The 24759-nt window shown below is 44.3% G+C and overlaps 1 protein-coding gene across 2 annotated transcripts in view; it reads left to right on the forward strand.

Moving 5' to 3' along the window:
- CASKIN1 (CASK interacting protein 1) overlaps positions 1-24759 on the forward strand; it is a 579616-nt gene that overhangs the window by 351274 nt on the left and 203583 nt on the right. For both annotated transcript variants that reach the window (XM_069209731.1, XM_069209732.1), the window contains exons 5-6: positions 2989-3084; positions 5996-6126. In XM_069209731.1, coding sequence (XP_069065832.1) covers positions 2989-3084; positions 5996-6126 — 227 coding nt within the window. The remainder of the gene's footprint in view (positions 1-2988; positions 3085-5995; positions 6127-24759) is intronic.

The raw sequence follows: 24759 nt of genomic DNA on the forward strand, positions 1-24759 counted from the left end.
GGCGCAGTGATAGACCCCTGGCCCACATACTCCTGACTGGCACTGCTACCCAACAGTCTCCCTACTAATCCTCATGCTCCTCACTAGCACCACTAGTCCACGGGCTCTCTACTAGCACATTTGGCCCACACACTTGAGACAGGCACTGCTAGCCCACTGGCTTCTGACCAACACAACTAGCCCACATGTTTTTTACTGGCATTCCTAGCCCACTGTGTCCCTATTAACCCAGCCAGACCACATGACCCTGACTGGCATGGATTACACACCATTCTCTAACTAAAAGCACTAAACCAAAAACTAATGACTAGCGCAGTAGTCCTGCAAACTTCTGAATGCCACTGCTGGCCCACATAGCCCTGATTAACGTGGCTAGTAGGCATGCTCCTCACCAGCACACTTAGCCCACAGTCCATTGGCTCATTGTAATAGGCTACAAACTATTCAATGTCTCAAAGGGACATCGAGATTCTACGGACACTGCTAGCCCACAGACTTGTGACTGTCACTCCCAGATGCTTACACACATACCTAACATCACTAGCCGAGAAACCTCTGACCAGAAGTGCCATTGCACAAACTCCAATCTAACACTGCTACAGTCAAACGTATACCTGTCGCTCCTAGCACACAATCTCCTGACCCGCAAGCTCATGACTAAAACTGCTAGCCCATAAACTCCTAATACTACTGGCCATCAAGACTCTAATCAGCACAAGTTGCCTACACTTGTATGACTAGAAGTTCTAGAGTATAAACTTCTGAGTCGCACAATAAGTCCACATTATGACACTGCTAGCACACATGCTTCTGACTAGCACAGCTAGCCCTCATGCTCCTTGTCTGACTGTGCTCACCCACAATGTCTGTACTGGTATAGCTAGCAGTCATGCTCCCAGCTAGCTTTCCTAGCCAATAATCTCCCATCTAACACAGCTGGTCCACATGCTCCTAACTGGTACGGCTAGCTCACTTGCTCCTGAATAACACAACTAGACAAAATGCTCCTAAGTGTCTGCTTGTCTACAAGCACCTGACTAACACAACTAGCCCACATGCTCCTGGCTAGAATTCTGAGCCCACATTCCCCTAACTAACACAATTACCACACACATTCCTGACTGGCAGTGCTAGGCCACAGGCAACTAACACATGTAGGCCATATGCTCCTGACTTCTATTCCTAACCAATAATTTCTCTACTAACACAGCTAGCCCACAAACTCCTAAATGGCCCTACTAGCCCACATGCTGCTATATTACACAAGTAGCCCACATACTCCTGGCTAGCATTCTTAGCCTTCAAGCTGCCTCTTAACACAGCTTGCTCATATGCTGAATGGCATTGCTAGCTCATAATCCCACTATTAACATAGACAGATCACAGTCTATGCAATGGCACAGTTAGCCCGCAATCCCTTTAATGAAAATACAAGATCAAAAACTATTGACTGCCACAGTAAGACTAGCGCTGCTAGTTTACAGGCCTCTGACTATCAGTCCAGGTGCATACAGACCTAACTTACACTGTTACCACACAGGCTTTTGGCTAAAGTGCTAGCCTACAAGCTGCTAACTAATACCGCTGGAAAGTGGCCTTCTGACTGCCACTAGGAGGCCACATATTCCTGCACTACTAGCTCACATGCTCATGACTAAATTTGCTAGCCCACAAACCACAGGAATGTCCTGTAAGCCCACAAGTTTCAGATCAGCACTAGTCCACAGACCTTTGAGTAAGGCCCTTATTACTACATGTATGGAATAGGATAGAATATTTACCACACTGAGTAAATACCATTACCCTAAAGTGAGGCATTAGGCGGGAGTGGTAATTACCTCTTGCGTCTAGTTTTCAATATACAAATGAGGCAAACCATGTCAAGTCTTTTTAACACACCAAACACTGCATGTTTTGTCTTTTTGCAAGTATTATTCCCCTGATGCATTTCTAAACATTTGACCTGCCGAACCTGTGAGGAAAACTGTAATGATGTCATAATTATCACACTACCCTTAATTCTGGTTTACTGTTTGCACCCAGAGTGGGATGTAATCAAGGAGACCTAAAAGTGCTAACCCCTGTATCCCTAACACTGATAGAACATAAGCATCATATGAATGGCACTTCTCTCCACACAAACTCCTAACTAACACATTACTAGCCCAAATGCTTCTGGCTGGCACTTCCAGCTCCCAACTCCGGCCACTGCTAACTCACAAGCATCAGCCTGGCACTGCTAGTCCATGACTAAAAGTGCCAGCCTAACAAACTATACCGGTACAGTTAGCATGCACTGCACACACTCCTGACTGGCAGTGTTAGCCCACAAACTGGCTGGCACTCCTAGGCCACACGCCCGTGACTAGCACTGCTGGCACTTAAGCTCCTGACTGACACTGTGGCTCACCCACAAATGACTGCGCTAGCCTCACACTCTTTACTGACACTGATAGCTTATGAGTTCCTGAATGTCACTGATTACCATCAAGCTCTTAACTGGCACCTTTGGCTTTCTAATACTGGCAGCCATGAGATCCAGCTGGACACTCCTAGCCTTTGGATTCAGGTTGGCAGTGCCAGCATCAAACACTTGACTGGCAGTGCCAGGCTGGAGCTCCAGGACGACAGTGCTGGCCGCAAGCTCTTACCAGGCAGTGGTAGCCTGGAATACCTAACTGGCAGTACTTTAGCTCCTGTCTGGCAGTGGTAGCCCTGAGTGCCACTAGAACTGCTAGCCTCAAGCTCATGACTGGCAGGTGGTAATCTTGACTTCCTGATTTATTGTTCGCATCAATCTCATGATTTGCAGCCTAAAACTCTCAATACTGATTCATCATTGCGTGTCCTTGTCCATACTGGAGTCTTGTTATGTTATATGTATTAGTATAGCGCTTAACACACCCTGTAGGGTATCCCGGCACTGAACAGCGTATCACTTTTCATAGTATCCGACCACCTCTCAGTTCTGTTTTCTTGTTTGTCCAGTCAGAGATGTTGCTGCAACACCAGTCCAACCCCTGCATCATGGATATTTCCGGAAAGACACCATTGGATCTGGCCTGCGAATTTGGACGAGTTGGGGTGAGTCTTTCAGGACACCTGGAGAGCTCCTCAACCAGGATATGTGAAATGTATAAGTTGTGTCCTTTTAGCGCTGTAGTCAATCGACAGGAGGAGGGGAGTGGGAGCTGTGTAAAAAGTCCTGGTGCACTTCAGGTGATGGTGAACAGGAGAAGTTTGTGTGGCATGATGAATGGAACAGACACTGATTTTGTTGCACATTAGGACTCTTTGTCCTAGTCAGAAGATTGCAGGATCTGAAGACCATTGCATGATGTAGGAGATATTGTGGTTCTCTGCCAAGGATTTGTTAAATGAGTCTAATGACAAAGGTCTACTGTAAGACTTTTGAGTTTTTCACAGAGACCTGCAAACATATTGACTCCGTAATATTGGCTTCCACCATATTGTCAAGATAAGTTTGTAAAATCAGGTGTATATTCACAATTCCCATTTAAATGTAGGGGTGGGTGTTACTCACGTAATTAAGTGTAGCAGAATCACGCAGAATTACCTGAGAATTCCATGAGATTTCGCATAGTTACACGAGAAGAATAAATCTGCATTTAGCGATATTTCTTAGTACAAAAATGCCTCCTCATGTCTAAAATGGGCGCTAGAAACAATTTGGGCCAAACAAATACAGTAGTGCTAAATACAACAGAACATAAATATCGAGCATGAGCAGGTGCTCGCGCTTGCTAAACGTACTCTTGGGGTAGGATTTTCACCCAACGTAATCCCGGCATTTAGCGCTATTCATTTAGCACAAAATGCACACTTGCATCCGAAGTGGACTCCAGAACGCATTTTGCACTTAGAAATATCGCTAAATGCAGTAGATCATGAATAGTGAGTACCCACTCACGCTTGCTAAATGTACTTTTGTGGTAGGATTTCTTCGCCTCAAATTAGTTCTGCTTACAAGAGCAAGAGCAATTGCATAATTATCAGTAATTCTGCATAAAAGAGTAACGCAGAACACTTGAACTTACTCTGATTACTCTGGTGTTTTTGGAATTCTGCCTGGGCCTAATTAAATGTACATGGATGTGTAGCTAGGGATAGTAATCATGCCAATATATATTGCTTATATTGATGACATAGAGGTATTTAATATTCTAGCAATATATTGTAGGTCAGTGTTTGTGACCTCGGTATGCCCACATACAGCAGTCGCAAGGCCTGTATGTGTAAGCACATTTTAGGTCCATTAGGCTACTAGCATTGTTAACACAGTACCAGTTGGGTGCTCTTCCCTGAGTATTTTTTTCAGAACTGTATTTGCAAGTAGTGCACTTATAACCCCATGACTCTGTACTATTATAATTCTCCTGTATCACAGAAGGTGGCACCTACGTGTCTGGGAGGATGTATTTTTCTCTGTAACTGTTAAATCCTTCCTGGACTATTGCCTGCACCCAGGCACTCCTCAACCTCTTTCTGCATTGATATTCACAAAAATGAGAAATTTTGTACAGCTTTAATTGTCACAATATTTCTGATGGGCCAAAGCCTTACAGTGGTAACAGGTTTTTATGATGTGTTACTGACTTTGGCAACATTTGACATATTTCTTATGCCAAGAAGTAATTTTGCAATTTATTGTGTTGTGTTGCAGAGCAAAGATTTCAGTTGTGCCTGCTTCACACCAACCATAAAGCCCAGGTGCTTTAAACCTTTTTTATTGTAATTGCCCCAGGAATCCTGAAGCATAATTGGATGGAGAGGGGTGCTCTGGGCTCTCAATCCTCCGCACATGCATGCCTTCCATGAGCGCTGGCCCTTGCCAAAATCAGGCCCACGTTAAGGTGACAGCTCTAGGGCCTCACTGGAGCAGGGATGCCATCTAGGTTGAGGTACTGAAGTGCTGAAAGCCTCATCCATGCTGCACTAGGTTAGTTAGAATGTGCAAGAGGTAAAGCTTCAGGGCCATGTAGCTGGCTCATCCACAGCACATGACGCCTCTGTTTCCTAAGAACGCCTAACCTCTGTGAGAAGAAGTAACTCACAGACCATTCTCCATCTAATTATTTCCATCTATGCTGGTTGTACTGGTAAATGTACCACTTAGCATGAGACTGCATCAGACACCAGATTAAAGTTACTGCGAAAAGGGCAAGAGATCACAGTCTCTTGCCTCCCATGATGCTCTATGGTGCCTATCCTACTATCTCTTGAACATTGTCCCATGGATTCTATATATGTACCACGTCCTGATTCCAATCATCCTCTGAATTCTGCTTCCTTCCTTGCCCGGTTTCATTTGCCCTCTCTCCAACTGTCCTACCCATTATCTTTTCGCTCCATACTCCCGTGTCATGCACCTAAGGTGTGCTTCTCACTACGCATTATCTCTCCATCTGGTGGGACACCAGCCATACGGAGAAGACCTGCCCATCCACAAGACTCCCAGTCCCTTCCTTTAGGTCCCTTTCAGTGTCTACTGTCCTTGCTCATCACCTTGACATGATCAGTGGAGGGGGGGTGGGCGGGGTTAGGGGGGTAAAAGGAATATGTGAAGCCCAGCTGAAAAAATAGAGACTGCATGAGCTCAGAAGCTTTTAGTACCTAAAGATCTACCTACTATACAGATGTCCCTACAAAAGATTGACAGGTGCCTCAACTCCCAAGGAATTGGTCCCAAATATGCCCCCGCTGTAGTTAGGTAGATTAGCTCTCTTCTACAGTAGTGAGTTTAGCTGAATTTAGAAATGTAAAATGGGTCTACATTTATTTAGAGAAGTATTTATGTATGGTAGACATTTTGGAGTCTTTGAACTTGGAGTCTGTATTTTCAGTGTGACATCACTTGAAGGAAGTGTAAAGGACTGCACTAACATCCCACATAAAATAGTGAAAAATGACTCGTGCCTCTGTGTGGTTCTGTCTGCTGGAGCAGTCACAGACTCTCCCATCCACATCTCCGCAGGTGGTCCAGCTGTTGCTCAACAGTAACATGTGTGCAGCGCTCCTGGAGCCCAAACCCGGAGACACGACGGATCCCAACGGCACCAGCCCGCTGCACCTGGCAGCCAAGAATGGGCACATTGACATCATCAGGTAAGTGTGGGTCACTTTGCTTTTGATTGTGAGGGGGATTTCCACTGCACTGTAGGTGTTGGAAGTTCAGGATCTGAAGCTCCACCAGACCTCCGAGCCTCCTCATTTTTGGATATGTCTTTTTTCTGAATTTGCATTATGAATATTTGTCAGAGACCCTGTGGAAAAGTGACTTTGAAAATCTTGATCTTCTTAAAGCTGTTGCGCACAGTGTGTGCTGTTCTGTTTAAAGGGACTAAATGATGTCACAATACATCTCAAAACTCAGTATGAAATCATCAAACAAAATAACGTTCTTGAATGCCAATTGTTTGCGTTTGTTAGAGAGGCAGGAAAGATTAAAGATATCTGCTTTTCATTTCTTGGCCGAGACAGCACATGCTCGGTTGCTTACAAAGGTATCTTGTTACTTAAAACCCCCTAAAAAGGCCTTTGGGCCCACCCATTACTTACCATTGCTTGGTTTCTTTATCACTCATATTTTCTTGCTTCTCATTGGTGAGTTAGTGTGAGCATGTGTGGGCTTCAGTTTGTCTTTATGTGTTTGTCTCTTCCCTGGAAGATGGAGCAAGTGCTCATTAATTTCTTCATTAGTGTTCTGTGCTGGTTGCAATGGAATTGTACTTATGCTGTGTTTCTCGCCACACAATTGGAAACGGGTTTTGGAAAGTGTGCAAACAAATAATAACTCCATGTACAGTATAAAGTAATTTGCACTGTACAATATTTTCTCTAAACCTTAAGTATTAATATAAAGCTTTTGAAAACATGGTTGTTATATATTCATAAGTTTCCATCTCTTCATTTGAGGGTAGTCCATGTGTGTGTTTATAATCAATTGACATTCCAAGCATGTGTCATGCTAACTGCATTTGGAATGTGGAATCGAATGGTTGCAGATATATGGTAATGTGCTGCTTGAACAAAGTTACCTATTTTCTACAATTCATCTGGATTTGCTTCCTCACAACTGCATACTGGGTGATGAATAAAACATCCTCTGAATTGTAAAACAGGTAAGCCACATACTTACATTTTGGCAGCCTGCCACTTTTACTGATTGTGGAGCTATAAAAATACTCCCTTCCTTTAGGACTGTTGTCACATAGTATATGTTTTAAAGAATTATTGTTTGCCAATGTGTCACATTTACTATTTGTTGGTTACGTGTTTTATATATAAAAAGATGTTTTATCCATCATTAAACTCAGTGTTTTCAAAAGGTTTATGTTTCATTCTTACCTCCCTTTACCTTCTCCCACCCCTAAACCCTAAAATCTCCCTTACCTCGCTTTACCTCCGCCCCTTCCTGGCCTGCACCCTCAAATCACTGTTACCTCCCTTTGCCTTTACCCATTCCAACCCTAAAATCAGCCTCACCTCCCTTTACTTATGCCGGAACCCTAAAATCACCCTTACCTTCCTATACTTCTACCCACCCTTAAACTCTAAAGTCATCTTTACTGCCTTTCACCTCTGAATCCTAAACTCTTCCTCACCTTCCTGGACCTCCACATACTCCTAAACCCTGAAATCACTCTTACCTCTCTTTACCTCTACCCACCCCAAAATCGTAAAATCACCCTTACCTTCCTGTACTTCTACCCACCCATAAATCTTAAAATTATCTTTACCTACCCTTCACATCTTCCCACCCCTGAATCCTAAATACTCCCTTACCTTCCTTGAGCTCTAACCATCCCTAAACCCCAATATAACCTTTACCTTCCAATACCTCTACCCACCCTAAACCCTAAACTGACCTTTACCTCCCGCTACTTCTACCCACCCAAACTCTAAAATCACCTTACCTCCCTTTACCGCTACCCATCCCTAAAGCCTAAATCCATTCTCACTTTTCCTTTACTTAAATCGCTACAAACCCTAAATTCACCCTTTACTGTCCATTACCCCTACCCACACCTACACCCTAACATCAGCCTTACCTCCCTCGACCTCTTCCCACTGCTAAATCCCAAATTCACCCTAACCTCTCTTTACCTTTACCCACCCCTGAACCCTAACATCAGCCTTTCCGCCCTTGGCCTCTACCCACCCCTAATCCCTAAAACCACTTTTTTTTAAATAACATAAATAGTATGTTATGTAAAAAAAAGACTTAACTGCATGGTAAAGTAATGCATAGTAAAGGTACAAATGCTTACCACTTACCTGCACTGTAGTTACCTGCATGGTAAAGACTGTGTGGTAAAGGTCCTTTGTGGTAAAGGTCCTGTGAGGTACAGCCTGAGTGGTTAAGGCTGTTCCCCTTAAACAGGACATATTCGTGCCCCCACCTTAAACACTCTACCAATTCACCCTTACACCCCTAAATGTTTTGGGGCACTGTTAGTTGCTTTATGCCCATTAGTATGTTTAGGAGGCACCCAGCGCAGTACACTCTAGGTCTCGCCTGAGATAGAACATGCACCGCCGCTTGCAAGACATTTCGTTTACTTACGGCCTGCCCATTGCTTACCATTGGTTGACTTCCTTGTCACTATAATGTTCGTGTTTCTGTTTGGTCCATGCGTGCTGATTTCACTTCCTCTTCGAGTGTTTGTCCTTAGTCTGGAGCAGCCCTCGAGTACTGCTTCCCTTAACCCCTCAGCTGCTGGCCCTCCCCGCCACCACCCAGTGCTGAGACCTTTTTTGGCTATTTGGGGTAGTTCGTGCTTAGGTCCCCATAACTTTTTGTCCACATAAACTATCCACACCAAATTTGCGTATTTTTCCCAACATCCTGGGCATTCTAAAAGTACCCAGAGTTTCTGTGTTCCCCTGGAGGAGACCGAGAAATTAGCCAAAATATAGCTAGAATTTGTTTTTGGGAAAAAGTGCTGTAGAAGAAAGCATCTGTTTTTTCCCTGCAAATGGTATCCACGAAGGGTTTATGGTAATAAAATCATCATCTTCTCAGCTTTGAGGAACAGACTGACTTGAATCAGAAAACCAGTTTTTTTACTGGGACATACCTATTTTTACTGTTTTTTTCGTGCTCTCATCCTCGTTCCAGTTACTGACAGAAGTGGGTATGAAACCAATAGTGGATCCTGGCCAGCTAAACATTTCTGAAAAGTAGACACAATTCTTAGTTCAGCAAGGGATCATTTGTGTAGATCATTCAATGTTTTCCTATAGAAAGTAATAAAAAAATATTGAAATTGAGTTGAAAAACACAGCCATTTCTGTCTACCCTTTCTTCTGTAACCTTTTCCAGCTATGGCAGAATTTTTAAAGCAGTATACCATTACATCTGCTGGACCCTTCTGGTTGTGGGGAAATATAGGGCTTGTAGATTAATCAAGAACCCAAGGTACCCAGAGCCAAGAAATGAACTGCACCTTGCAATGGGTTTTCATTGTATACCGGATATACAGCAATTCCTTTGGTAAAATATAAAGAGTGAAAAATAGATATCAAGGAAACCTATGTATTTCCAAAATGAGCGTAAGATAAGGAGTTTAGAAGCAGTGGTTATTTGCACATCTCTGAATCCTGGGGCCCCCGTACTAGCATGTGAATTACAGGGCATTTCGCAAGATGACTTCTTTCTTACACACTGTCTTACATTTGGAAGGCAAAAATGAAGAGAAAGACAATAGGCAGTAACACTCGTTCTTCTATTCTGTATTCCCCCAAGTCTCCTGATAAAAATGGTACCTCACTTGCGTTGGTAGGCTTAGTGCTCGCGACAGGAAACGCTTCAAAACACAACATGGACACATCACATTTTTCCATTGAAAACTCATGTGATTTTTGGAAAGTGCCTAGCTGTCGATTTTGGCCTCTAGCTCAGCCGGCATCTTGGGAAACCTACAAAACCTGTACAGTTTCAGAAAACTAAACATCTAGGGGAATCCAGAAAGGGGTGACTTGTGGGGCTCTCACCAGTTTCTGTCACCCAGAATCCTTTGCAAACCTCAAAATTTAGCTAAAAAACACTTTTGTTGCACATTTCCGTGAAGGACAGTTCTGGAATCTGAGGGGAGCCACGAACTTCCTTCCACCCAGCATTCCCACAGGACCCCCCAATAAAAATGTTACCTCGCTTGTGTGGGTAAGCCAGGTATCCGCAACAGGGAAGGTCCCTAAATGAATTGTGCGATAATGATAACTAAGGTAAGTGTAATAATTAGTCCTGGGATCGGGAACCATTTAGGGAAACCTATCAAACCCAGACATTTCTGAAAAGTAGACATCAAGGGGAGCCCAGGGAGGTATCGCTTGTGAGGATTTCCCAATGTTTTTTTTCCCAGGAATGCCCTACAGAGGTAAACCATTGAATAAAAACTCTATTTTTCCTTCCATTTCTGTGATGTAAACTACAGGAATATGCAGGGATCCACAAACTGCTTACCATCCAGCGTTCCCCAACTAGTCCTGATAAAAACGCTACCGCACTGGCGTGCCTGGGCTTACGGCCCGTGACAGGAATGGATCACACAACGGTCAGTGGTAGTTCTTCATGAGGGCTACTGTTGACATTTCATTTGTTTTCAAGCGCAGGTAACTCCTGGCTTTACTAATCCACTCAGCAATTCACATAAAATACAGATCAGTTCTTTGTAGCAGGCATATAAACCTTCTGCGCTACTTTATGGCGTCAAAACTGCCACTAGACAAAAAATCGGATCACAAGAGTTATTGTTATTGATACCTAAAAGCTATATATATATATATATATATATATATATATATATATATATATACCCTATGCACATATGTATATATAAAGAGATAACTTTTATATGTGTGTGTGTGCTTTCCCTGGGGGCCGATCTCACCCTCCACACATGGAATGACAAAAGTGCTCTCTCTCTCTCTTTCTCTCTCCCCTCTCTCTCTCTCCTCTCTCTCTCTCTCTCTCTCTCTCCATATATATATATATATATATATATATATATATATATATATATATATATATATATGAGAGATTTCTCGCCCTCTATAGAGAGTCAGTCTCTATCTCTCTCTCTCTCTCCAATTGTTTTTTAAATAGCTGGGGCGTTTCCTTGGGGGGCGATCGTGGGCCCCAGGAAAACCACACATCTATAAAAAAAAAATGCCCCCTCACAGGGGGTCAGTCCTGCTCATGGGCGGCCCCCTGTCACTTTAATTTTTTTTAATTTAATTTTTATTTTTTTACCCTCGGGATGTGTGATCTCCCCCCAGGGATAAACACACTTATTTAAAAAAAAAAAAATTGGCCCCAGTTTGGGGGGGATGGCAGCCCGTTTTCTAAAGGGCCGAGCCCCCAGTCAGTATCCTTTTTTGGAAAATAATATATATTTTAACCCTGGGGAGGTGAAGGGGGGTAAACTCCTATTAAGGCCGACCTTCTCCCCAGATGTCTAGTGATTTTTCCTGGTCATGGGTTGCAGCGCGGCTGCGATCCAAGGCAAGGAATCATTTTCACCAAGGCCTCTTTTGAAAGGGGAGAATGTCCCCTTTCAAACGAGGCCTTCCTAAAAGCTGGGGGGCCCTTTTGGGCCCGTTTCCCCACCAGAGCAACAAGCAGCCTTGCTGTTTACATTTGCTGACAAGGTGTTATTGTAATTTGTTCCTGTAAACTCTTTTTTTGTGATGTCAGAGAATAATCCTTTAGTTATGTGCCCACCTATATCTTACATTGTAATGGAGATAACTTGACTTTTCACACAATACTGCACCTTTCAAGTGGGCAGCAATATAATTTATAAATATTATTTCCACATCAAGACACAAATGTACCAGGGTGCCAGTACACAAAATGAGACTTCCAGACAAACTTTAGAAAGCTCTTTATGTCTCAGGAAGTGACAGAAGAGACGTGGCTTAACTGCTAGAGCTGCTGATTTTAGAACTGGGGAACCAGGCTTGAATCCCAGCATCGGCTCAACATTCTGTGATTCTGGGCAAATAATTTAGGGAATGATTTAACTCTTTGTCGACGGACTAATTACCATGGCGAGGTTACACCACCCACCATGTAGAGATGCCTGCTGCGTCTGCTGCCATTGCTTGCATTTCCAGGAATCATCATCCCAGATGTTCCTGGAAATACATTAGAAGTTTGAAGGTCGGCTCTGTCAAGATGATGGAGCGGGACATCAAACTTGCAGTTTTTTAATTTTGAAAAAGAAAATCATGAAGAAGGATTTTCTTATTGAAATTAAAGAACAGTGGTTCCCTTGCAATGGGAGCACGCTCTCATGGTGTGGGAGTCATATAAAAGTTTTCACTACCTCCTTTTCATGGTGATGATGGGCAGTGAAAACTGCCCATGTGTCCTCCCACTCTAAATAGGGCAGGCAGACACATGGCAAAACCTCCAATGGCCCTTTCTCCATCGGGTTGCCTGAGGTGCGTGTGGGCAGCGGAGATGGAGTAGTCTCCTCTGTCTACACCCTAAAAGTCTGCTAAAAGTCTGCTAGAACTGAAAATGAGGCAGGCAGACCTGCAGGTGGGCAGAAAGAGTACTCCATTGCTGTTGCATATAAGTAGACTGGTTGCTAACATATAAATCATGCCCTTAATCTCTCTCTGCCTGAAGATTAAGGTTTGGCAAAGCCAATAGGCTTCTCGTTTGCAAAATCCAGCGGCTTTTTCAAGTGTTTTTAGAAATGTTGCACAGCAGTGCTGGCTGCTGTGCAACATGGCCTAAATTAAAATAAAAAATGCTGTTAGCGCTGGTGTGCTTGGAGGACCTTAAACACAGGAATACAGGAGGTGCCTTAAAAGGTGCAGCTCTGAAATGTAGTTTAAGATAATACAGAATTGAGAGAATAAGAACACCTTAGAAAAATGTTAATTCGTATTAAAGGTGTTCCTATTTTACTGGCCTTCACTGCTGTGGGCATGCAAGAAAAACGGACGCATGAGGGATGGACGAGGGCAAGCAACGTAAAAAGTGATGTGACTCAGCCCAAAAAAATTTTGTTATGGAAAGGGGCAAAAAAGATGGATGTAAGAGGGACAGGGATATTAATATTAGTTTTTTAAGCTATGCCTTAGGTTTGAACGGAAATATGGTTTCCAAAATGTACACCATCAGGCCAATACAGTGCTGCCTTGCCATATTTCATATTTAAATGAAAAATGGAAGAAATTTTATGATCACGAAGGAATGCTGGCACTGCCTTGATCACATGTCTTCGAGTCAAACTTAGCAGCATTTACAGTAGACCACTTCCACTTTTGTCGCTGACAAAGATATGAGAACCCATGTGTGTTCAGAAACATAGACATCAAAATGAAAAATGTCTCCATCTTAATCTTAATTTCCAATCTAACTCCAGATAAATGTCCTATAAATCATTTGCAAAAAATACTTTCTTAGCTTGGTGTCTGTCCCAAAAAAAGAAACTGCCCAACCAACCAAACCCTGGACCATCATGCACATATGCTGACAGTGAAGAATAAGGAGCACAGATGCAGGCAAACAAATAGATTAAGTGTTGGATGATTGTCCATTAGGATACTACATCATACCAACAACTTCATTTTGAAAGGAATACAATTTTGAGCTACTAATGTAGCACAATTCTACCGAAAACTAAAATGAGGTAAGAAGATTCGCAAGTCTGCAGCAAGAAGTGGCCGCTGCTGATCTTCCGGCTTCAGCCTCTTCTATCTCCCTCTGAAGCCTCATTCCCACATGTGTGCACCTGGTGGAATGAAGTGCCTGCAGGTGTTTTCTCATTCCTGTGGTACTGAAGGAATATTGCTTCATGTTCTCATGGGAAATAACTTTGTTACATAGGTTGCATGTCCCAAGTTTAGAATTAACTTTTTTCCCTCCAGGTGGCAAGGAAAAAAAAATCCACAACAAAAGAATTTCCCTCTTTCAAAGAGCCCAACCTTCTCCTTTGAAGATATCAAATTTGATGGGGATAAGGGTTATACCATTGCTGTTTCGTACAATTAACAGTGTTCTAAGCCAAGGAAATGCTGTTTTACAAAAGTAAAAGTACTGTGCTAGTATCTCAGTGCTATCGCACCACTATCACGGTACCTGTATATTTCACAAACACAACCTACAGTTACAATACTAACACATATACCATTGAAAAAACAAAATTAGCCATGAAGCCCTGACTCCATATTTGAATTAAAAGATAATTCTTTGTTGTAAATATAATTTTATGCTATTCAAAGCAAAACTGTCATGCAGACGACGCTGACGTTCATAGTGAAGTTTGCCCTATCATGAAAGCACTCTGGTACCAAAAATAACATTCTAAATAATTAATACCATAATATACAACCTTAAATGATTAGAAATATATTTTTTAAATTGTATCAATTCTATAAAAACTCAAAGGTTTAAGATTAGTTCTAGCTATGAAAACTTCATTTATAATTTCTACGCAAAACCAACCTGAACTACTGTAAAGTAACCCAAACCTTACAAATTCAAAAGATAGATATAACTTTATAATTATAACTTAAAGTTATAATTTACACCTGCCTGCAATTTGCTATAAATCACGCACCTTCATACAGAGTATTGGCAACTCACCAGCCAGACTAAATTAACTATAACTTGAGCCTTACTCATGCACTGCTAATAACCTATCATAGTACATCACTTAACATCACTTACAGCTTGTTAAGTCATAGCATTCATAATAAGACTCATACCACCTCCAATGACAACCTTTGTGAGAACACTGTGCATGGTAGAGGGTGGAAGTGTAGTTAATTTAGTCTGAGTAGCAAGTTGACACCACTCTGTACAGAGGTGCATAAGTTGTGGGGTGGCGTAAATTTTAATTTTAAGTTATAACTATAAAGTTATTAGTTTATCTTTGAAATGTATAATGTTTGGGCCGTTTAAGTTGGTTTTGTACAGAAATAATAAATGAAGTTTTCTTACTGTACCTAATCTTAAACCTTTGGTATTTTAATTGAAAATATGTATAGATACCAGGGCCATTCGTATATGAAGTACAGATTTAAATATCTCACCATATCTACATATCCATGATGATATCAGTACGCATTCAAATATAAATTTGTATCTGTGTGTAAAGTTGTAAATATACATGCATAGAATATATACATATACAGTTGAGTTTAAAAAATATATAAAATATATTTAAAATATAGTTCTAAAGTTGTGTACATAGTATTTCTGTACATTGTTGTGTTGTGAGTATTGTGGTATTGTAGTTAAGAGACAATTCTTGACTAACCTTCTGAATCTGAGATGGTTGGAGGAACAAATTCCATAGTTTGGCTGCTTGAGCAGAGAAAAATGTTCCACCCATATTTCTATTCTTGAATTTTGAGACTAAGTACCAATCTACAGTGGAGTTTCCTTTGTTCTGTGTATTTTTACTTTGTGGGTGATACAAAGAAGCTTGAAAGTGGATCTTCTGGAAACGGGATGTGATCAGAGTAACTTTCTATCCCATTCAAGGTGCACTGCATGCAGGTTCTTGTGTTGATGGTTTTACCTCTTAAAGGCATTCCTCCCTGGCAAATACTGGATTAACCTGTTCTATTTCTTATTTATATTCAGTACAGTATCTAAATGTACCACTATAATGGGTACGATGCATTTGTTTTGCTTTCAACAATCTTTTAAGTCTAGCTTAGGGCAAGCCTTTTCCATCAATGTAAAAAAGCTTCCTGAATCTGTTCTTTAACGTAAGGCTGTGTGACATTTTGCAAGTCTTTCATTTATTCAGTACCTGGATTAGCACCAAACATGGTTGTTGTTCTTTGTGTGTATCTCATTTAACTAGGTTAGGTAAGGGTATTTACACAGCATAAACCTAGTGCCGGATTACAGCAGATGGATTCTCACGCTTCTGAATACTGTAGCCGATATCCAGGAAGAAGATGCTGAGCTGTACAATGCAGTTGCAAATTCATGCTGTTCTTATGTGCCACAAAGAGGAGGATGTTGATATCTCTCCTCCTCACTTGACCGTTACCGACTTATGGTCACGCTGTTGTCTCCTTGCATACGTAGTGATCCATGAGCTGCCAGCACTATCAGTCCTGCACAAGGAGCTCCTAGTTGGCTTTTCCAAGACTCTGGCAAAGGGAATACCTCTCTCGCCTGAAGGGCAGGAGCAGGAGAATGATGGGACAGGACAGGAGGCAGGATGTTTGCTGCATAGACCCCTGCCAAGAATGCAGGCTGAATGGGATCACATTTGGCTTTAATGTCTGAAAAAACCTCAATGAGAAGCTTGGAGGAAGGCAGTATTAGTCACTTAAGAAATGGAAACTCTACTCCAAACTCGGCCCAAGGTAGTTAGATTTTTAGCGCATGATTTTCTGGGTGACCCCGGTTCCCTAGCGCTCAGAGTAAGAAACCTAGGAGCCATCTTTTGCCCAGCGCTTTTGTTCACTCCAAAAATGAATGATGTGGGATAGAGTATGCCTCTTCATTGATGTTACATTTCTACCACCAAATGGACCTTGTTCAGTAATTGGTATTGTTACTTCTTGATTATTGTAATAGCATTGAACAGAAAAAGAGGTTATATCAACTTCAACAGCTTCAAAATTGAGCAGTATATCTAGTTCTGAGCATAAAAAAGGCAAAACGCGTCACCCCTTTGAATGTTACAATGGCATTACTCATGAGTTGGATAAGGCTCCTCTATACATAACCTAATTGATTGGGGGTCATGAGGGGTAAATGGCGCTCTATATCACAATATTTAGAACATATGATATTCTTCGGTGCTGCTATACTAGAGCTACACCCCCAGTGAAGCCCTACATGATAACCATTGTTATCCAACGAATTCAAAATGTAGCAGCGCACGCTAAAATCTGTAATCAGCACAAGTATAGCAGTAAGTACAACAAAACAAAGCAGAATATTGAGATTATATATAGAGAGTCCTCATCCAATCGGTTCCATACACAAATTCTTGTTTAATTCTTCTTGTGCTTGTTCCCAAATTCTATCACATATTTTTCATAATGTTCCATATTTCATCAAAGGATCATCACAGTGTCGTATTCCAAATTTTAATTGATTTACATTTAATGGAAATGTTATTATGGGAAGTCCTGAAGAAGTCAATGGGCACTCCTTAGACGAAACACGTGTTGACAAGTAACAAGTGGGACAAGTGACGAGTGGTGATGATAAGTGATAAGTGATGATATAATGGATTGAACTTTTAAATACGGACTAAATCAATGGAAATTTGGAATACAACATTGTGATGATCCTTTGATGAAATTTGGAACATTATGAAAAATATGTGATGGAATTTGGGAACAAGCACAAGAAGAATTAAACAAGAATTTGTGTATGGAACCGATTGGATGAGGACTCTCTATATATAATCTTAATATTCTGCTTTGTTTTGTTGTACTTACTGCTATACTTGTGTTGATTAGAGATTTTAGCGTGTGCTGCTACATTTTGAATTCGTTGGATAACAATGGTTATCATGTAGGGCTTCACTGGGGGTGTAGCTCTAGTATAGCAGCACCGAAGAATATCATATGATCTAAATATTGTGATATAGAGCGCCATTTACCCCTCATCACCCCCATTCAATTAGGTTTTGCTTTTGGAGTAGGCAGCTCGATATCCACCATTTGTTTAAGATAAGCTATCAATATTAAACAATCCAACCAGCACTATGGACAGGGAGAAAGTAGCAGAGGAACTATTCAGAAATTTAGATAGTGGACATACAGCATACCAAGCAACAGGTAGTGGAACCCGGTGGACCAAGGAGGGTCTAAAAGATAAGTTCATAAGATTAGAGAAACTAAAAAGAAATGAAATGTCTAGATGGTGGGATGCAGTCACACTTAAACAATACAAAAAATTAAATAGAATACCAAGGGGCTTAAGGTCACGTATTTTTCCAACATATGATGATCTGGACGCAGATCTACTTAGGAAATGGGAGGATGAATTAAAGTCAAATTCAATTAAACTTATGGATATTTTAGTGGAAAATGCCGAGAGGAAGGTTTCAAAATTACAATCTGAGATTGAAATATTAGAAAAAGAAATTAGTGAGTTGAATTTAAAAGAAGCAACAGAAAATAATTATGTAATTTTAAACGAAGTGATAATGAAATTTCAGGATGAGGTCAAATATAGAAAAGTAAGAAAATTGAAAAGAGATGAGTTAGACTATCAAAATGGGAGAGTATTTACTTTTTCAAGGAAATATGATCATTTAGTAAGAAATACTGTAATAACATCAGAATCTACAAGTTCTTTAGAGTCAGCAACAACTTCTAGGGGCAGTGCGGAAACTAGCACAAGTGATACAGAAGGGGCGGATGGGCAATTATTGAGATCAGACATATCAGGAGGTGCTTTTTTACAGGAGTTGAAAAGGATAAAACAGGGCAACTGGGAACAGAGTCAAAAGAGAAGTCGAGGAGGAGGACAAGAGGAGGGAAAAGAGGCAAAGGTAGGCGAATCGTACTTAGGTATGAAAACGAGATCACAGGACAAGAAAACGTAGATTACTTGTCAAAAGAAATAAATAATGTGGTGAACTTATCTAACAAAGAACTCTCATCTGATGTGTTGCAACTTTTGAACAAAGGATTGGGTTTTTGCCCAACATCTAGAGGTGATATTTGTAAGTCCAAGATAGACCTTTATAAATATGTCAGAAAGCTCAAATTGAAAAAATCCTTTGATACCCAATTGACAGCAGTGAGAACAACACCGCAAAATATACCGACTCTCAGAGAGATAACAATACAAGATGTATATGATACTACGATGTTAATGTCAATTACAGACTATGAAGAATACCCAACAACTGCATCTATGGTATTGCATGATTTAAATGTTTCATCGGATGTTCATGTTACAAGTGGACTCAAACAAAGATCTACTTGGATACCCAGACAAGTATTGGACAATAATATAGATGTATTTTTTAAACTGGTGTGGCGAGATTTGGATCAAGAAGAGACTAAGAAGAGGAACATCATGAAATCTAACTTAAGTTATCATGAACACCTAGCACTAAAAATGTTAAAATCTGATGAAAATCTGTTCATAAATAGAGCAGATACAGGAGGAAATATACTAGCGATGAACCGTGATGATTATGAAAAAGAGATTTACACACAGTAACATGATACTGAATGTTATGAAAGATTATCTCATAATCCAATGATGTGGTTAACAGGCGAGGCAAATAGATTACTTAAAAACTGGTGGGATAAGAATTTACTGGATGAAGATGAATATTTATATCTATTGGTGAATCGGCCAAAATATCCCTGTCTATATACATTGCCAAAAATACACAAACAATGTGAATTTCCACCAGGAAGACCGATAGACTAAGGTATAGGAGGTCCGACGGAGAGATTATCTGAATTCGTGGACATATTTTTACAACCTTTTGTAAATAATCTTCCTTCGTATATCAAAGATGCAAAACATATACTCAGTTTATTATCAGATATTCAGTGGGAGTTGGGTATGATCATGGTTACTTTGGATGTAGTGGCATTATACACTAGTATTCAACATGAATGTGGCATCCAAGCCATTGAACACATGCTTAATAGAAGATCAGAAAAATCAAAAATCAAATCAAAAAATCAAAATCATTAACATTTATAAAGCGCGCTACTCACCCGTGTGGGTCTCAAGGCGCTAGTGGGAAGGGGGGGTTACTGCTGCTCGAAAAGCCAGGTTTTGAGGAGTCTCCGGAATGCGGAGTGGTCCTGGGTGGTCCTGAGGCTGGTGGGGAGGGTGTTCCAGGTCTTGGCTGCCAGGAAGGAGAAGGACCTCCCACCCGCCGTGGAGCGGCTGATGCGAGGGACGGCAGCGAGCGCGAGGCCAGAGGAACGGAGGCGACGGGTGGGGGCGTAGAAGCTGAGGCGACGGTTGAGGTATTCCGGTCCCTTGTTGTGGAGGGCTTTGTGTGCGTGGGTGAGAAGTCGGAAGGTGATCCTTTTGCTGACTGGGAGCCAATGCAGGTGTCTCAGGTGTGCAGAGATGTGGCTGTTGCGGGGTACGTCGAGGATGAGGCGGGCTGAGGCGTTTTGAATACGTTGCAGGCGTTTTTGGAGTTTAGCGGTGGTCCCAGCATAGAGGGTGTTGCCGTAGTCCAGGCGGCTCGTGACGAGGGCATGGGTCACGGTTTTTCTAGTGTCGGCGGGGATCCAGCGGAAGATCTTGCGGAGCATGCGGAGGGTGAGGAAGCAGGCAGAGGACACGGCGTTCACTTGCTTGGTCATGGTGAGAAGAGGGTCCAAGATGAAGCCGAGATTGCGGGCGTGGTCTGAGGGGGTCGGTGCGGTGCCAAGGGCCGTGGGCCACCAGGAGTCGTCCCAAGCGGACGGGGTGTTGCCGAGGATTAGGACCTCCGTTTTGTCAGAGTTCAGCTTTAGGCGGCTGAGCCTCATCCAATCTGCGACGTCCTTCATGCCCTCTTGTAGGTTGGTCTTGGCGCTGGCGGGGTCCTTAGTGAGGGAGAGTATAAGTTGGGTGTCGGCGTAGGAGGTGATGATGATGTCGTGCTTGCGTATGATGTCGGCGAGGGGGCTCATGTAGACATTGAAGAGTGTCGGGCTGAGCGATGAGCCTTGAGGTACGCCGCAGATGATCTTGGTGGGGTATGAGCGAAACGGTGGGAGGTAAACTCTTTGAGAGCGGTTTGAGAGGAAGGAGGCAATCCAGTCCAGGGCCTGTCCTTGGATCCCGGTGGAGCGGAGGCGGGTTATTAGGGTGCGGTGACAGACGGTGTCGAAGGCAGCCGAGAGGTCGAGGAGGATGAGGGCGACTGTTTCACCGTTGTCCATCAGGGTTCTGATGTCGTCTGTGACTGAGATGAGGGCGGTTTCAGTGCTGTGGTTGGTTCGGAATCCGGTTTGTGAGGGGTCGAGCAGGTTGTTGTCTTCCAGGAAGGTGGTAAGCTGGTGGTGGACGGTCTTCTCTATTACCTTGGCAGGGAAGGGGAGGAGCGAGATGGGGCGGAAGTTTTTCAGGTCGCTAGGGTCAGCCGTAGGTTTCTTTAGTAGGGCGTTGACTTTGGCGTGTTTCCAGCTTTCGGGGAAGGTAGCAGAAGAAAATGAAGAGTTGATGATGGCCTGGAGGTGCGGGGCGATGATGTTGTTGGCTTTATTGAAGATGAAGTGAGGGCAGGGGTCCGATCGGGCGCCGGAGTGGATAGAGTTCATGGTGGTTTTGGTTTCTTCAGTGTTGACGTGGGTCCAGGCGTTTAGGGTGATGGCCGGGGGTGTGGGTTCGGTGATGCTTGGTAGGGTCTGGTGTCCGAAGCTGTCGTGGAGGTCGCTGATCTTGCAATGGAAGAAGGTGGCGAGGGAGTTGCTCAAGTCTTGTGAAGGCGTGACGGCGTTGGCGTTGGAGAACTCTTTGACGATGCTGAAAAGTTCTCTGCTGTTGTGGCTGTTTTTGTCCAGTCTGTCGGTGAAAAAGTTCCTTTTGGCTGCGCGGATCAGGTGGTGGTGTTCGCGGGTTGCGTTTTTGAGGGCGGTCATGTTGTCGGCGGTGTGGTCCTTGCGCCAGGCCTTCTCGAGGGCGCAACATGTTTTCTTTGATTCTTTGAGGGTGTCAGAGAACCAGAGAGGTTTTTTGGTGCTGTCCTGTTGATGCGTGCGTCTGAGGGGAGCAAGGTTGTCTGCGCAGTTGGAGATCCAGTTCGAGAGGCTGAGGGCTGCGTCGTTGGGGTCGGTGGTGAGGGTAGGTTGGTTGACGGGGAGTGCGGAGTTGCTCTTCGGGGATTTTGTTCCACTGTCGACGAGGGATGGGTTGAGTGCGGAGGTGGCGGGTCTCGCGTCGGAATGTGAAATGGACACAGCTGTTGTCGGTCCAGTGTAGAGCAGAGGTGTGGCTGAAGGAGACGTGTTTGCTGGCGGAGAAGATAGGGTCAAGCGTGTGTCCGGCGATGTGGGTGGCGGTGTTCGCCAGTTGCTTGAGGCCGAGGTTGGCGAGGTTGTCGAGCAGGGCGGTGGTGTTGGGGTCGTTGTTTTGTTCCAAATGGAAGTTGAGGTCGCCTAGGAGGATGTAGTCCGGCGAGGCGAGGGCGAGGCGAGGGCGTGCGGCGAGACGAAGTCGACGATGGAGTCGCTGAAAGGGGCGCGCGGTCCGGGGGGACGGTAGACGAGGGATCCTCTGAGGGTGGTCCTGGGGTCGGTGCGAATCTGAAAATGCAGATGTTCAGCGGCGAGAGGGGTGTCTTCGGTGGAGGTGGTGACGCTGATGGAGTCTTTGAAGACGATGGCGATACCTCCTCCTACTTGGTTGGTGCGGTCTTTCCTGGAAATCTTGTAGCCTTCGGGGATGGCAGTGGCGATGTCTGGGGCCGAGGAGGCGTTCAAACAGGTCTCCGTGATGAAGGCGACGTCCGGTGCTGTGGAGTCCAGGAGGTCCCAGAGTTCAACGGCGTGCTTGTGGACAGATCGAGCGTTGACCAGGATGCACTTGAGGTGGTTGATGGCGCGTGGGCTGGTGGTCGAGGTAGTTGCGAGGTGGAAGATGCGTTTGCAGGAGTTGCAGGCGAATGGACCATGGGTGCGTTTGGGGTGAGCTTGGAAGCAGGTGTTCGAGCGCCCTGGGTTGAGGGCGTGGAGGCTGGTGGGGTCGTAGCAGAGCAGCAGGGTTTGGGAGAGCTGGGGACCAGGGGTCGTGGCGCTGGGCGCGGGCCAGGCGCAGACGGGCTTGCCTCTGGCGCGCCAGCGGCGCAGTCTCGCAGCGGCCGCCATAAGAGGGAGGAGGGGGGGGAGGGGTCAGCTGGGGGCGAATGGGAGCTGGGGGGCGGGGGCGTGCAGGAGGTCGCGGCGGGAAAGCGGGAGGGAGGGGGGGGACAGGTAGAGTGAGAAGAGCTGGGGGAGGGAGGTTTAAGGGTGGAGGGGGGTGAGTGTTAGGAAGTTTAGGAGATTAGGGAGAGAGATAGGAGTAGGGTTGGGAAGATAGGGGAGGGGGGTTGTAGAGGTGGGTGAGGGTGAGAGGTAGAGTGAGAGGATAGGAAGATAGGTAACAGAGGGGGTGGCGGGAGGGGGGAGAGGTAGAGAATTAGGTGGAGAGCTAGAGAAATAGGTAGATAGGTGGTGAGTGAGGGAGATAGATAGTGAGATAGAGAGATAGGTAGATTGGTAGATAGGAGGAGTGAGGGAGGCAGATAGCGAACGGGGTAGATAGGGGTGATAGAGAGGGGGAGGCGAGTGAGGGAGAGAGATGAGACAGGAGCAGGAGGGCAGGCGCGGGAAGAACAGAAGACGGAGGACGAAGAAAACAGAAGAACAGAAGACAGAAGAACAGAACAACAGAAGACCGAAGAACAGAAGAACAGAAGACAGAAGAATGGAAGAACAGGAGACAGAAGAGCAGAAGAACAGAAGACAGAAGATGAAGAACAGAAGACAGAGGACGAAGATCACAGAAGAAGATACAGAAGACGAAGAACAGAAGGCAGAAGACCACAGAAGAAGATGAAGAAGAAGAGAGGCGACAGGAGAGGCTGAGAAGCACACAGATGAAGAGAGAAGACGGGGAAAAGAAGAGTACAGAAGATGATTACAGAAGAGGAGCGAGGAGGAAGAACAGAGAGGAAGTAAAGAAGCAGGAGCAGGAGAGAGGGTGAGTAGCGCGGGGCAGGGCGAGGGGCTGGGAGGTGGGGGGTACTTACTGCGAGGTGGCTGGGCGGTCTCAGGAACCTGGAGGAGCTGGAGGAGCTGCAGCGGCAGGGGGAGCGACCTACCCTTGGGTCAAGGGTCGCTACCACTGTTGCGCAGCGGCCGCCATAAGAGGGAGGGGGGGAGGGGTCAGCTGGGGGTGAATGGGAGCTGGGGGGCGGGGGCGTGCAGGAGGTCGCGGCGGGAAAGCGGGAGGGAGGGGGGGACAGGTAGAGTGAGAAGAGCTGGGGAGGGGGGCTTAAGCGTGGAGGGGGGTTTAAGGGTGGAGGGGGGTGAGTGTTAGGAAGTTTAGGAGATTAGGGAGAGAGATAGGAGTAGGGTTGGGAAGATAGGGGAGGGGGGGTTGTAGAGGTGGGTGAGGGTGAGAGGTAGAGTGAGAGGATAGGAAGATAGGTAACAGAGGGGGTGGCGGGAGGGGGGGAGAGGTAGAGAATTAGGTGGAGAGCTAGAGAAATAGGTAGATAGGTGGTGAGTGAGGGAGATAGATAGTGAGATAGAGAGATAGGTAGATTGGTAGATAGGAGGAGTGAAGGAGGCAGATAGTGAACGGGGTAGATAGGGGTGATAGAGAGGGGGAGGCGAATGAGGGAGAGAGATGAGACAGGAGCAGGAGGGCAGGCGCGGGAAGAACAGAAGACGGAGGACGAAGAAAACAGAAGACCGAAGAACAGAAGAACAGAAGACAGAAGAACAGAAGAACAGAAGACAGAAGAGCAGAAGACAGAAGAGCAGAAGAACAGAAGACAGAAGAGCAGAAGAACAGAAGACAGAAGACAGAGGACGAAGAAGCAGAAGACAGAAGATCACAGAAGAAGATACAGAAGACGAAGAACAGAAGGCAGAAGACCACAGAAGAAGATGAAGAAGAAGAGAGTCGACAGGAGAGGCTGAGAAGCACACAGATGAAGAGAGAAGACGGGGAAAAGAAGAGTACAGAAGAAGATTACAGAAGAGGAGCGAGGAGGAAGAACAGAGAGGAAGTAAAGAAGCAGGAGCAGGAGAGAGGGTGAGTAGCGCGGG

The sequence above is a fragment of the Pleurodeles waltl genome, chromosome 10 (genome assembly GCF_031143425.1).
Source record: "Pleurodeles waltl isolate 20211129_DDA chromosome 10, aPleWal1.hap1.20221129, whole genome shotgun sequence".
NCBI lineage: Eukaryota > Metazoa > Chordata > Amphibia > Caudata > Salamandridae > Pleurodeles > Pleurodeles waltl.